Below are 11,883 nucleotides of genomic sequence, written 5' to 3'. Positions count from 1 at the left end.
TATATGATGAAAACTCCTGTTGGTTTTATGTTCTCTAACATTTGATCAGCTAATACACTTATTGTAACTCAATCTCTGGTAGAATATAAAATTATTGTTGGCTCATATTCTAAAATTTTATTTTCTTTTGGTAATGACAGGTAAATCAACAAATTTGATCCTGGTATGAGAGTAGGAGAACTATATAATTCCAATATAAATTGAAGGGTAAAGTACACTAATGCACCTTACACTTTAGGTTGAGTTTCACTTTGGTTTCTAACTTTAAAGCGTCCCAAGGTGGTACTTGAATTTTGTTCTTAGCAATTGATGGATCACTTTATGTTACTTGAAAGTTTACAAGTGTAAATTTGGAGAAAAGTAATCATGTCTATCACCAGTTGTGGAATGAGAATGTGAAGTTAATTTGGGATGTAAGAGCATTTAAATGTTTATGGCCAGAACGTTTGAATTCTTACATCCTACATTATCCTGCATTTTTAATTTCACGTTAAAGAAGTTTTGTCTAACTTAAGCAAAAGATGCTTAAAAGAAAAAGAAAGAACAAATCATGTCTCAAAAAAAAAATCCCACATTAACATTTCCTAATTTTTTTGTTAGAAATAATGAGATTCTTTTTGGTCCTTAGTTTTTTTTTTTGGGCCAAGTTATAAATAAGAAGAATTTGCGAAAAATAAAATAACCAAAAACGTTTTACTATCGTCAAAGGCGTTTCTGCAGGAGAGTCAGGAGACGCTAGCGAAACGCGTTTCTAGCTGCACCAGTCTAAGCTAAAACCCTTCCTCGTCACTCGTCAGTCATCAACTGCCTATTCATTCTTCTGTTTCTGCAGCGCCACAAAGCCCTCTACAATGCTGAGCTGCAAAAGCTTATTGTCCAAAAGACCCAAAACCATAAAGAAAAAGAACAAAAGCAAAAGCAAAAACAAGACAAGAAGCAAAACTGTTTCCACAAAGCAAAACCCCATTTCCAAAATGTACCAACAAGAAGAAGAAATAGAGGAGGAGGAAGAAGAAGAAGATGGTGATGATGTTGGAGAAGGTTTCAATCTCAAAGCCTCTGCTCCATCACACACACATGGGGTCCAACCACTGGGCAATCTGTACCTCAACCCAGGTTCTGTTAACTCAAGGAACACTGGCTTAGGTAATCTCCAAACCCTAACAGATGAGCTTCTTCTTGAGATTCTAGGGTTTTTTGGTGGGACCCACTTGGGGGTTCTGGCCACTGTGAGCAAATCATTCTATGTCTTTGCAAACCATGAGCCCCTTTGGAGGAACCTTGTGTTGGACAGTCTAAATGGCAGGCTTTTGTATAATGGAACTTGGAAAGCTACTTACATTGCTGCTCATTACCCTTCATTTGATGTGACTGATATCCGAGTTTCGGGTTTGAGAGTGAGGGACTTTTATTCTGACTATCTCTTTCAGAGTTGGCTCTGTGCCAATCTTGAAATGAAACCTGAGTGGCTTGAAAGAGATAATATAATTCGAAGAAGGGGCATTTCAGTTGAGGAATTCATTTCAGATTTTGAGGAACCAAATAAGCCAGTGCTGTTGGAAGGGTGTACGGATAATTGGGTTGCATTAAAGAAATGGGATAGAGATTATTTGGTTCAACTGTGTGGTGATGTACAATTTGCGGTTGGGCCAGTGGAGATGATGCTTGAGGACTATTTTAGGTATGCTGATCAGGTGAAGGAAGAGAGGCCACTGTATCTATTTGACCCGAAATTTGGAGAGAAGGTTGCAACATTGGGTTCAGAGTATGAAGTTCCAGTGTACTTTAGGGAGGACTTATTTGGTGTTTTGGGGAATGAGAGGCCAGATTATAGATGGATTATAATTGGACCGGCTGGATCAGGTTCATCGTTCCACATTGATCCTAATTCAACATCAGCTTGGAATGCAGTGATCAAGGGGTCAAAGAAGTGGGTGCTGTTTCCTCCTGAGGTGGTTCCTCCAGGGGTGCATCCCAGTCCAGATGGTGCTGAGGTGGCATGTCCTGTTTCAATAATTGAATGGTTTATGAACTTTTATGGTGCAACGAAGACTTGGAAAAGGAAACCCATCGAGTGCATTTGTAAGGCCGGGGAGGTGATTTTTGTACCTCAGGGATGGTGGCATTTGGTGATCAACTTGGAGGAGTCAATTGCCATTACACAGAATTACGTTAGCAGGTATGGTTCTTACATATCTTATGGTTTATCGTTTAGAAATTCTCAAAACTTCTGTTGCATTTCTGGTTCTTACATATCTTATGGTTAGTTAAGCAAAGTTCATGTGGCCTTCTGAACCCCATTTTGATGGTTAGTACTACGAATTATGAAGTGAGTCTACGATCTATTAAAAGAATAAATTGGACATAAAGCTGTTTTCAAAGAGTCACATGAAAGCTTGTGTGAATTTAGCTATGTGTAGGTCAAATGTCAAGCATTCACTAACCAAGTGCAAAACCATACTATGGGGTTGCGGCGATAAATTCCTGTGTGCTTGAATCATAGCACTAGGGATTCAAAGGAATCTTATTGTTGAGAAGTCCAGACAGTTGCCAAGTGCAAAACCATACTATGGGGTTGCGGTGATAAACTCTTGTGTACTTGAATCATAGCACTAGGAATTCAAAGGAATCTTATTGTTGAGAAGTTCGGACAGTTGGTTTTAAATCCTTTTGTTTTTTCCAGTATGTGGATTAGCTATGAACTTTGATGGAATTAGTTTTGAAGAACATTCTTTTTAGAGGAGGGGTAAAGTGACGATTGCATTGCTATTGTGTACCTTAAAGGAGCACTTAGCTCACTCGGGAAGTTGGATGTTAGATAACAGATTCATGCAACATAGCCATATGGACCAGGTGGACCAGGTGTAACATCTGCTTATGACACATGGGGACTCAAATTCAAGCGTATGGGGAGGAAGCAGGATTATTTGATCAAAAAGATGCATCAAGTTGATGAAAGAACGTAACATGTATTAAGATCGTTATGTCTGCATATAGCTTCAGATGAAAATGGAACTCCAAAAAGAACCCAGTTAACTTGTAAATTAATTCATGTTGTTTTACTTCAACTTCATATGACAGGACAATGACGTACATTGCATGCCCATTCATAATACCCACTGTTTTGTTTTGAAACAGAAAAGAAAAGAAGGTTTACAGTTATAGTTACCTGGTTTTTATGTTTTGCAGGAGGAATTTGTTGAATGTCTTGGATTTTCTTAATAAGCCAAACGCCAGCACTCTGGTATCTGGAACAAGAGATCGGGTGAATTTGTATGATAAGTTTAAAAATGCTATTGATGCTTCTTTTCCTGGAACTATTGATCAGTTGATGCAGAAAGCGGAAGAGAAGAAGGCTCAACAGAAAAAACTCCCCTTCTGGGAATCAGTTACAGATTCAAAGGCCGGTGCATTCAAGTTCTCTTTCTAGAGGAAAAAGACACAAGACAATGAGCAAACTGGAGCTAGTACTTGAGCATGGTACTACAATATAATCTCCATTGTTGCCTCCAACCTCCATAGAAATAAGATAAAACAATTTTGATACTGATTTGATTGATTTGGCATTGTTGTAATTCTAGCATTTTTTTTACCATATTAATCCCATTGCAGTCCTCAAATTTCTCTTTTTTAGTTAATCATCTGATAAGCATGGGAAAAATTTTAGTTCAAATATCATACTATAGATGTTTTTATACATTGCTAAATTGATATTAAAGAAATGAGCTTGTACCTATTAATTTTTCCCATTTTTCATATATCAGGTTCACTAGGAACTTGCCTGAACCTTAGCTGGAACTCAAGATTTCACCAGGGAACCACTAACAGTGAAGGTAGATCCTGGAAATGGATCCACTATCTCTCACAGCTCCTAAAATTTGTTGACAGATGTCCAAGGAGCATTTCCATATTTCCATTCCCATGGTTACTCATGTTAAAAGTGCAAATCGATGTGTTTTGGACTTGTGATTGCAACATTGTGTACGAAACCAGAAAATTAACATATACATATTAACCGAAAAATTACATTAATTTCTCTTCAGGCATTTTGTTCTTTCTTCTCTTTTGGGGATCCAATAACTAGACAACAGAAAAAGAGTTTGCCCTTCTCTTGAACCCCTTCCCTCTCTTAGCTTGTTTAAAATTGAAAACGTAAAGACAACCTTGCATCCTGCAAGGTCTATGCCAATAAACCTCTGGATAGGCCTTTTGGGATGTCTGAATCATGTTAAACACCTTTAAAATATTCCTTTTTCTTCTCACACAAGCATTTTTTAAGCCACAAGGTCATGCAATCTTATCTTTAGTTCAACTCTGCAACATCCAAAAAAATCCCAATCATCATGAGTTTGTCAAATATGAAAAGAGTTTTTTTTTTTGTATTCGTCAAATCTGAAAAGAGTTGGCAGTTCATAGTAAGGGCACATTTTCTCGCGAGTTTATTTAACAAGGCATTTAAGGGTGCAGTTTGTATTGCAATCCTTCCAGGATTCAGTGAGTACAATGTAATTAGTAAAGCAAATCTTACAGAAACTTCAGTAAAACAAAGCAATCCAAAATTAGATATACTCATATACCAAATCAAAGTACATAGAATTAATATATGGTTAAAGAATGACAGATTCTTCTTTAACCAGAAACTAAAACCGTATAATTGTATCTCTTATTTGGCGTCTAAGGTAGGAGAAAGAGAAGCTGAATAAGAACCATTTGAGAACTTCAAACTTTTTAATAAACCCAGACGTAAGTAAGGAGTAACAGTGGCTCCTGGGATACCAAAAGCAGAAGTGCTTTCTTGCAAGTCTTCAGCTGCAGCATCATCACAATCGGATTTCTCAGGAACTGCTTCTATAGCAACATTCAAACCGACTGAGGTAGCTTCACTCGTAAAACTGGAAACAAATCAAATAAAACCACTACATAAGCTCGAAAAGCAGACTAGTGTAATCATTCCAATTGAATGCAGACTAATGTAGTGCAAACTGTACCATAACAACTTCTTTCCAACTTTAATGATTTCAAGTAACTCAAAATCCATTAGTACAGTAGGAGTAGCAAACGAATAAATAAGCTCCAGATTGGAGGATAGGCTTGATGCAACATACCATCCAAAGATAGATAAAAAAAATTATCATTTTACAGTTTTTACTTGGCTAAAATTTGGGTATTCATCTATTATGGAACTTGGTGCACTGAATCATAGATAAACCTAGGGACCTGTCAGCATGAATGCACAAAAGTTCATATGAAACTTGAATTATGCTAATGTTTACCTTGCCTCAAAGCTTCTCCCTTCAGAGCCCATTACAGCACAGACGCTGCAAATTATCCATGGTGGAAGATATGTATCCTTAATTTCAACAACAGAGCAGAGACCAGAAGATAAGCTTTGCATGGACCCATCATCTTCTGTGACAGATCCTTTATCCAGAGCAGCAAAATGGTTTGGTCTTTTCAGATCCTTGCATATAATCTGCAAAACAAGGTTAAAATTAAAAAAATTCCATTAATATATTGCTCAAAAATTTGCCATACAATGAAGGTAAGTTGGCACATTCATGTAAAAATGGGGGAGAAAGTTATTCTCTGTGTGGGTGTAGTATCTGTATTAGCAAAAAACATATCCCCAGTAGCTTAACTATGGTATGAATCATAGGATGGAGGCTGTAAATTAGGTCTTTGACTCTACTACAGTAGCTAATAGCATTGGCAGTGGCAAGCATTAGGCTCCAACCAAGAGAACAAGACATGCTGACTCAGTATGATGGCATAACATTTAGTGGTTTGAGCATTTTTTAAATTCCATAAGGGCAAACATGCATGTCATAAATTAACAAACCACACATTTTTCACACCCACCTCAGGAGCAGAAATGGCAGCATTCTGAAATGGCACAGGTGAATATAATACAGGGACATCTATTCCCATCAAGGCAGTCAAGAAAGATCTGAATATGTAACCAAAAAGAAATAAGATCCAGTGAGAAGATAGCACTGATCAGAAAGAGTATTTAATCAGTTTGGAAAGATGATATGGAATTTTAAAAATAATTATAGCATACCTATAATTTAACAGAATATCAAACAGGCCATGTACATTCTTATTGCCAGTGAAAATCAGCAAAGATTCCGGGGTATTATCTATATCAAACAGTGAATTCAGGCGTCGGGTCTGCAACAATTTTCAATTGAGGCACACATAAGTTAAGAAGCAGAAGGATTTTAAACATTTGTAGGCCAAGACCTGGATATGACATGAGTACAACCAAATATACAAAACATCCTTGCCAGATAAAAAGAGATCTGCCTCTTTTGGAAACATGACATGCAAATGGTTTGACATGCATGATCATCCTTCCTATCAATATCTTTAAATAATAATAATAATAATAATAATAATAATAATAATAATAATAATAATTGGAGTATACAAACCACATTATCAAGTATAACACTCTCTCAGACTACTCTATCTTTGTCTAAAACTAGCCAAAATTCTTATTATCAAATGGTGGATAAGGACATACAACTGTTGGCCAGTATAGGCAGCTAAGTGGAGCAATCAAGCAACCAGTCTTATCCACCACAATATCCCGCAGAAGGCATGGAAAGGTATTTCATAAACCTCACCACACCTGAAATCAGATAAGCCCAACAAGAACATACATTGATATGAGGGGAAAAAGAAAACAGATACTAACCTGGCCCAAGTTATGCTTCTCAATCTCTGAGAGCTCAACAAGATATTCTGTAGTGACTTGCTCTACTTTAGAACGGCAAAGAGGCATGGAGAAACAAATATCCTGAAGCCAATATTTTATAATAAAATTTCAGACATGATAGAACAAAATGGATAAAACAAAATGGTACAAGGTCCATCATCAGCCAATAAACAAAACACACACACACACACAATACAGACTAGGTTTAACCTTTAGAAACCATGTCACAGCTCCGCGTGAAAAAGCAATATTGGACCAAGAGAAAACCATTTACAGCCACTGTGTTAATTAAAGTGTTCAAAGGCTTATATAAGGAAAAGGTAGAAACCATAAATTGGAACCCTAGTTAATTCATTCAGTTAGATAACCTATGGCTCTCATCTAGTAACTTAGTTTTCATTCTCCATCATTAAGAGGAGAAAACACTATATGAGCAAAGAATATATTCAATATCAAACCTGGAAAGTTGAATGGACTTTGTCAGTCTTATTTGACATTAAATAGTATTATAGTATTACAAGGTTGGGCCGTGGATTCATTGGAGTTGTTCTAGGTCTTTCATCTTGGGTTCAGATGGGTTAAGTTTGGGCCATGTAGCTGAACAAAGTGCTTTTAAGCCAACCTTTCTGTGGAATCAGCAATTCATAAACTAGAAGTTTATCAAAAACTACGAACCACCTTGAGATCACTATTATTTGACCTCCAAAGCAAAAAATTCCTTTTTAGAATCCAGAATTCCATGTTAAAAGCACAAAGAACTATCCTCAAGATTATCAACTTCAATACCACTAAGTTAATCTTAGTTGCAAAACACATCAATATCAACTGAAGGAAGTATATTTTGTTTTTTAGAGCAGAAGGGAAAATAGGATATAGAATTATAAATGAGCATTTAAATGCAAGCAGAATGATTTCAAATCAGGAATGCCATAACAGTATATATCTGGACAAGATTACTTCCTATAACATTAGATTAAAAGAACAAACTTCAAAGAATAAAAAGCAAAAAGAACAGGAGAATTGTGAACATTTATACAATAAAGACAAGAGCACATACTTGAAAATAATAGTACTGATAATAAGAAATGTAATGATTTTAGGAACAACTTACATGATCTATTAACAATGATCGCAAGACTCTTGTTGACTGGGAGATATAAGCATTGGTGACGCGTTTGGCGCCCACGGGGACATCATGACCAGTGAACATTACCACAAAATGAGGAGTACAAACTAGAAAATTTGTAAATAAAAACAGCAATCAGCCTGGAGTCAATACATTTTTCTAAAAATAAAAAATAAATCATGCAAGCTTTATGTTGGATATTTATTTATAATTATATGTAAAAGCATCCTCATGCAAAAACTACCATCATAGACAATGTAGCACAGACTGAAAAAAGGGGAGAATTTAATCGTCATGATTTATTGATAGGTAGGCCTTACAGCAGTGGCACAAGCCATGATCAATAATTAGTAATTTAATATCTAACTAAATACACACAAAAGTGGCTTGAAATAAAACAAAATATAATGGCATAAGTAATTACCATAAAAGATATTACAGGTGCCATTCCGAAGCATGTAGTAAAGACTCCGAAACGAGTCCTCCCATGCTACCTGTCGTTTTCTTAAAAATTCCCTTTCCACTGCAAAAGGTAAAAATATTGATAAGAACATTTCAGAAATAGAAGATGAGGGAGGATTTGAAATTTTTTATACATTTAATAATTATTTGACGCACCTCCCTCGGCTGTTGATGAGGTCAACACTTGTATAAGAGAAGGCGGTAGGGTAGATTGAGGGTAAACCCATGAATGCAGAGGTTTAGAACTAATAACTTGGGAAGTTGATGTGAGCCCTGAGCTACGACGGCTCATATTTTTATTCTCAGAACAATCAACTTGGAAAGTGAGATTGGGCATACTGGTGTAGGCACCGCATGTAATTGACCTATGAATCCTACAAAATGCAAAAACAACTTAAGAAGCAAGAACTAATTACAAACAACCTGCTAACTATAGCCAATGAAAAAACTAATAAAAATAACTGATGAAATAACTAATAGTACAAACAATCAACCAAAAACTCATAGAAATAACTAATAGTGCAGTACTGGGTGTGGCAGGAGCATTGTATTCAAGAGTCAACTCTAAAGAAAAATGATATGGCCATTTGTTTCATGTTTGCACTGTCCATATATACTTTTTAGTTCTTACTTACCGAAAAAAATGTATGGTTCAAATGATTCTGAACTATTGCATAAGCATAATTTGATGATTTGACTAAGACATCAACAATTAGCCAACATTTTGTCTGCTAGTAATTCATTTTCATGCGACTTATTTTCACCTTGTCTTCAAGTTTATCGAAGTGAAAGTCACTTCGTTTCACCCCATCTTCAAGTTTATTGAAGTGAAATTAGAACAAATCTATCTAATTGCATTAAAAACATAAATGATCATGACAAAACAACTACACCTGCATAACAATTCATCTTAATTGAAGAATCTTATGAATGCACACAGGAAATTAACTAAGCCTTCGTTGAGATTAACAAACCAAAAGAATGTACAACAGGTAATGATCCTATCTTTGGGTACTGGAAACTAAAGAAACTGTTATAGCAGCTTTAGATTGACACTGACCAATTCACTGGGGAAGAGGAAACCACCCGCATACTGGTTTTCAAAGTAAAATCCAAAGGAATCCTTCCACCAGGTAAGTAAAAGTTTCCCAAACCAGTTGATGTAGGATCCCCACATCTTTCAGAAGAATCAACAGGCAAACCAGTAGTGATTGAGAGTTCACGGGCAGCCAGTCCTTTTAATGCTTTATCCTGATAAAATAATTGCAAAACTGTTAATAACAGATTCTTTGATTATGCAGATAGAAGGAAAGGCTACTAAGTATACCATATCAACAGCTTTAAGGCCAGACAATCTGTCACCAGCTGATGAAATCTCAGTAACACTGCGGAAAGTACTTTGACTGCATTTTTCAAGGGTTTGACGACCTTGTCCGACGCCAGCGTCAGATTTTTCAGAAAAAGCTAAATTCTCTGGGCTGTCCAGAGAAACAAGCTAGAATCAATAAGAAAATAAGGATGTGTCTATTTTTCATAAATCAGATAAAATTGTACTGAAAGGCATACCCCGAAAGTTGGTGTTTTCTCTTGAAAGCCAAATTAGAGAGCACAGAGAGATTCTTCAGGCTGCTAGGTTGCTCCATTGAAATACTTTCCTGAACACAATAATAGTTGCACAATACCAACCTCATTTTAATTTTCACACTAAAATAAGAGGGAAAAGGCTATTCCAGAAAAATTAGATAGACCATGTATTTAAGAATATGTGCAAACCTTAGCATTCTCTTTTCCAGAAACTGTTCTGAACCTAGATTTTTTTGTAGGATATACTTCATCCATTCGAATGTCAATGTATCTAGGATTCCTTGATAGCTCTGGTTTCTTAAGTCCATTTTCTGCCTCACTATTTTTACAAAAAGAAAACAAGTTAGTGAACTACAAACCAAAATTAAAAAGTAGAGAAAATCTTACTTTGTAGAACCAAGCAAAGGGGCTGGAGATTCATCAGTAATCTCCACAGCATTCATCCGCTTCAACTGCTCTCCCTGTTATACAGGCATTTTAAATGAGAACCTTTTAACCATTATAGCCTGTAAAAGTATGTGCAAAGCTTCTTGAAAAGACACTTCAATAAAAAGTTTGTCTATGAGCACTAAGCTATAAGTCATTTTTTCTTTTTAATCAGAAGATGTAGTACCATATAATAATTAGATATAGCACCAAGTCTTTTAAAAAAGGTATTGCAAACTGATCCTAAAAGTTCATGAGCAAAATAACTCAATAAGGAGTCGGACAATACAATGATGAGTTCTTATTTTTGCATCCCCCCAAAGAAAAAGGCAATGCAATGATAAGTTTTTGAACTTAGACAATGGAATAAATTTTTGCTATCTCCAAAAGTGTCAATAATAAGGAAACCAAAGCCTGGAGAGAAACAAGACCATGAGTTCAACAACTTACTCTCAGTTCTGATGGTGTCTTTCTTTTGACTGTCGCACCAACCTTCAAAGTCCCACCACCAATCTTCAGAGAAGTGGAAGGTAGGGAACCAGGTGGAGCAACCTTGGCCATAGCTTAGTATAAGAAACTATTGACAGCAGGTCTTTTACCAACGGCCCGGATCCTACATATGATAAGAGCATCGATTCATTAAGTAAAAGCAATAAAACCCATCAGGGTGACTAGCTAGCAAAGCTGATAGAAAAGACCTGGGTCGAATCCCTCCCTCAACCGGAGCAATACACAAAAATGAAACTAACAAAATTTTCCCAGGAAAAAAGAACGACTTTTTAATCATTCACCAATGTAGCAGTAAATCTGTGCGTGTAAGCAATCCAATTTATGTTCCAGATAACCCAGTTCGATTACCATTAAATACGATATGAACCCTAATATGCATAAATTGAGTATAGATTACCCACACAAAAAAAAAAAGGATTGCATCAAAATTTGCGCAATTTATAACCTGAACATTGATAGAAGAATGTCTTACCTTAGTGACTAAGAGATTTCCCGACAAAAAGCATCGAAAAAGAAACGTCGAACGAGGTGTCGAATGAGATCAATCCCTAGGGTTCCGATCGATTTGCCCCAAAAATAAAAGTCTAGGGCGAACCGCAGAGGCCGAGAGAGAGAGAGAGAGAGAGAGAGAGAGAGAGAGAGAATGGGTGGGAAAATGAGGGAAGTGATGAGATTTGAGGTTCTGTTTGAACAAATTGGATTTTCCCTCTTCTGGGCCTGACGCCGTCAACTCACTGACGTTGGTTTTGTTGGTCCGACTCACGGACGTTACTGACCGTTTGTTTATTTGCCTCACTCAGCCCTCGGTCACTCTCACAGTCTCACTCTCACTCCAATCGATCTTTTTTCTCTTTGAGTTTTGGGCGGTTCGCTCCAATAAATGTTTTGGCGCAAGATGTGGAACTTGAAACTTCAAATCCCTTCTTTTTTAAGAGTCTATTTGTACCCACTAGACTGCTCTTTGTACCTTGACCAAAACAAATTTCTCTTTGTACCCATAACAATTTTGTAATTTTCAAAATTCAGTTTTTCCCTCTTATAAAACTAAAATGAT

At 36.4% G+C, this 11,883-nt stretch overlaps 2 protein-coding genes across 3 annotated transcripts; one reads left to right on the top strand and one right to left on the bottom strand.

The window, feature by feature from the left end:
• The first annotated feature begins 825 nt into the window (after positions 1 to 825).
• On the top strand, positions 826 to 3,993 carry LOC147282217 (transferring glycosyl group transferase). Of its 2 annotated transcripts, XR_015122945.1 has the most exons (3): positions 826 to 2,179; positions 3,190 to 3,480; positions 3,765 to 3,993. XR_015122945.1 is itself a non-coding variant. In XM_086248516.1 (2 exons), the coding sequence occupies exons 1-2, from the start codon at positions 852 to 854 to the stop codon at positions 3,428 to 3,430; spliced, it is 1,569 nt and encodes a 522-aa protein (XP_086104642.1). In that variant the 5' UTR covers positions 826 to 851; the 3' UTR covers positions 3,431 to 3,606. The 2 variants fall into 2 exon arrangements, 1 of the variants encoding a protein (XP_086104642.1); XM_086248516.1 differs by lacking the exon at positions 3,765 to 3,993 and having other exon boundaries at positions 3,190 to 3,606.
• Positions 3,994 to 4,580: 587 nt separating this feature from the next.
• LOC147282216 (downstream neighbor of Son) lies at positions 4,581 to 11,408 on the bottom strand. Its single transcript, XM_086248851.1, has 15 exons — positions 11,302 to 11,408; positions 10,770 to 10,932; positions 10,281 to 10,354; positions 10,083 to 10,212; positions 9,876 to 9,964; positions 9,637 to 9,787; positions 9,370 to 9,560; positions 8,466 to 8,683; positions 8,272 to 8,370; positions 7,833 to 7,954; positions 6,701 to 6,802; positions 6,062 to 6,171; positions 5,860 to 5,947; positions 5,274 to 5,473; positions 4,581 to 4,892 (listed from the first exon to the last, which is right to left on the bottom strand). The coding sequence occupies exons 2-15, from the start codon at positions 10,878 to 10,880 to the stop codon at positions 4,664 to 4,666; spliced, it is 1,914 nt and encodes a 637-aa protein (XP_086104977.1). The 5' UTR covers positions 10,881 to 10,932; positions 11,302 to 11,408; the 3' UTR covers positions 4,581 to 4,663.
• Positions 11,409 to 11,883: the final 475 nt, after the last annotated feature.

This window comes from Dryas octopetala, chromosome 6, assembly GCF_963921425.1.
Source record: "Dryas octopetala chromosome 6, drDryOcto1.1, whole genome shotgun sequence".
NCBI lineage: Eukaryota > Viridiplantae > Streptophyta > Magnoliopsida > Rosales > Rosaceae > Dryas > Dryas octopetala.
This window is presented reverse-complemented; position numbering and strand designations above follow the sequence as displayed.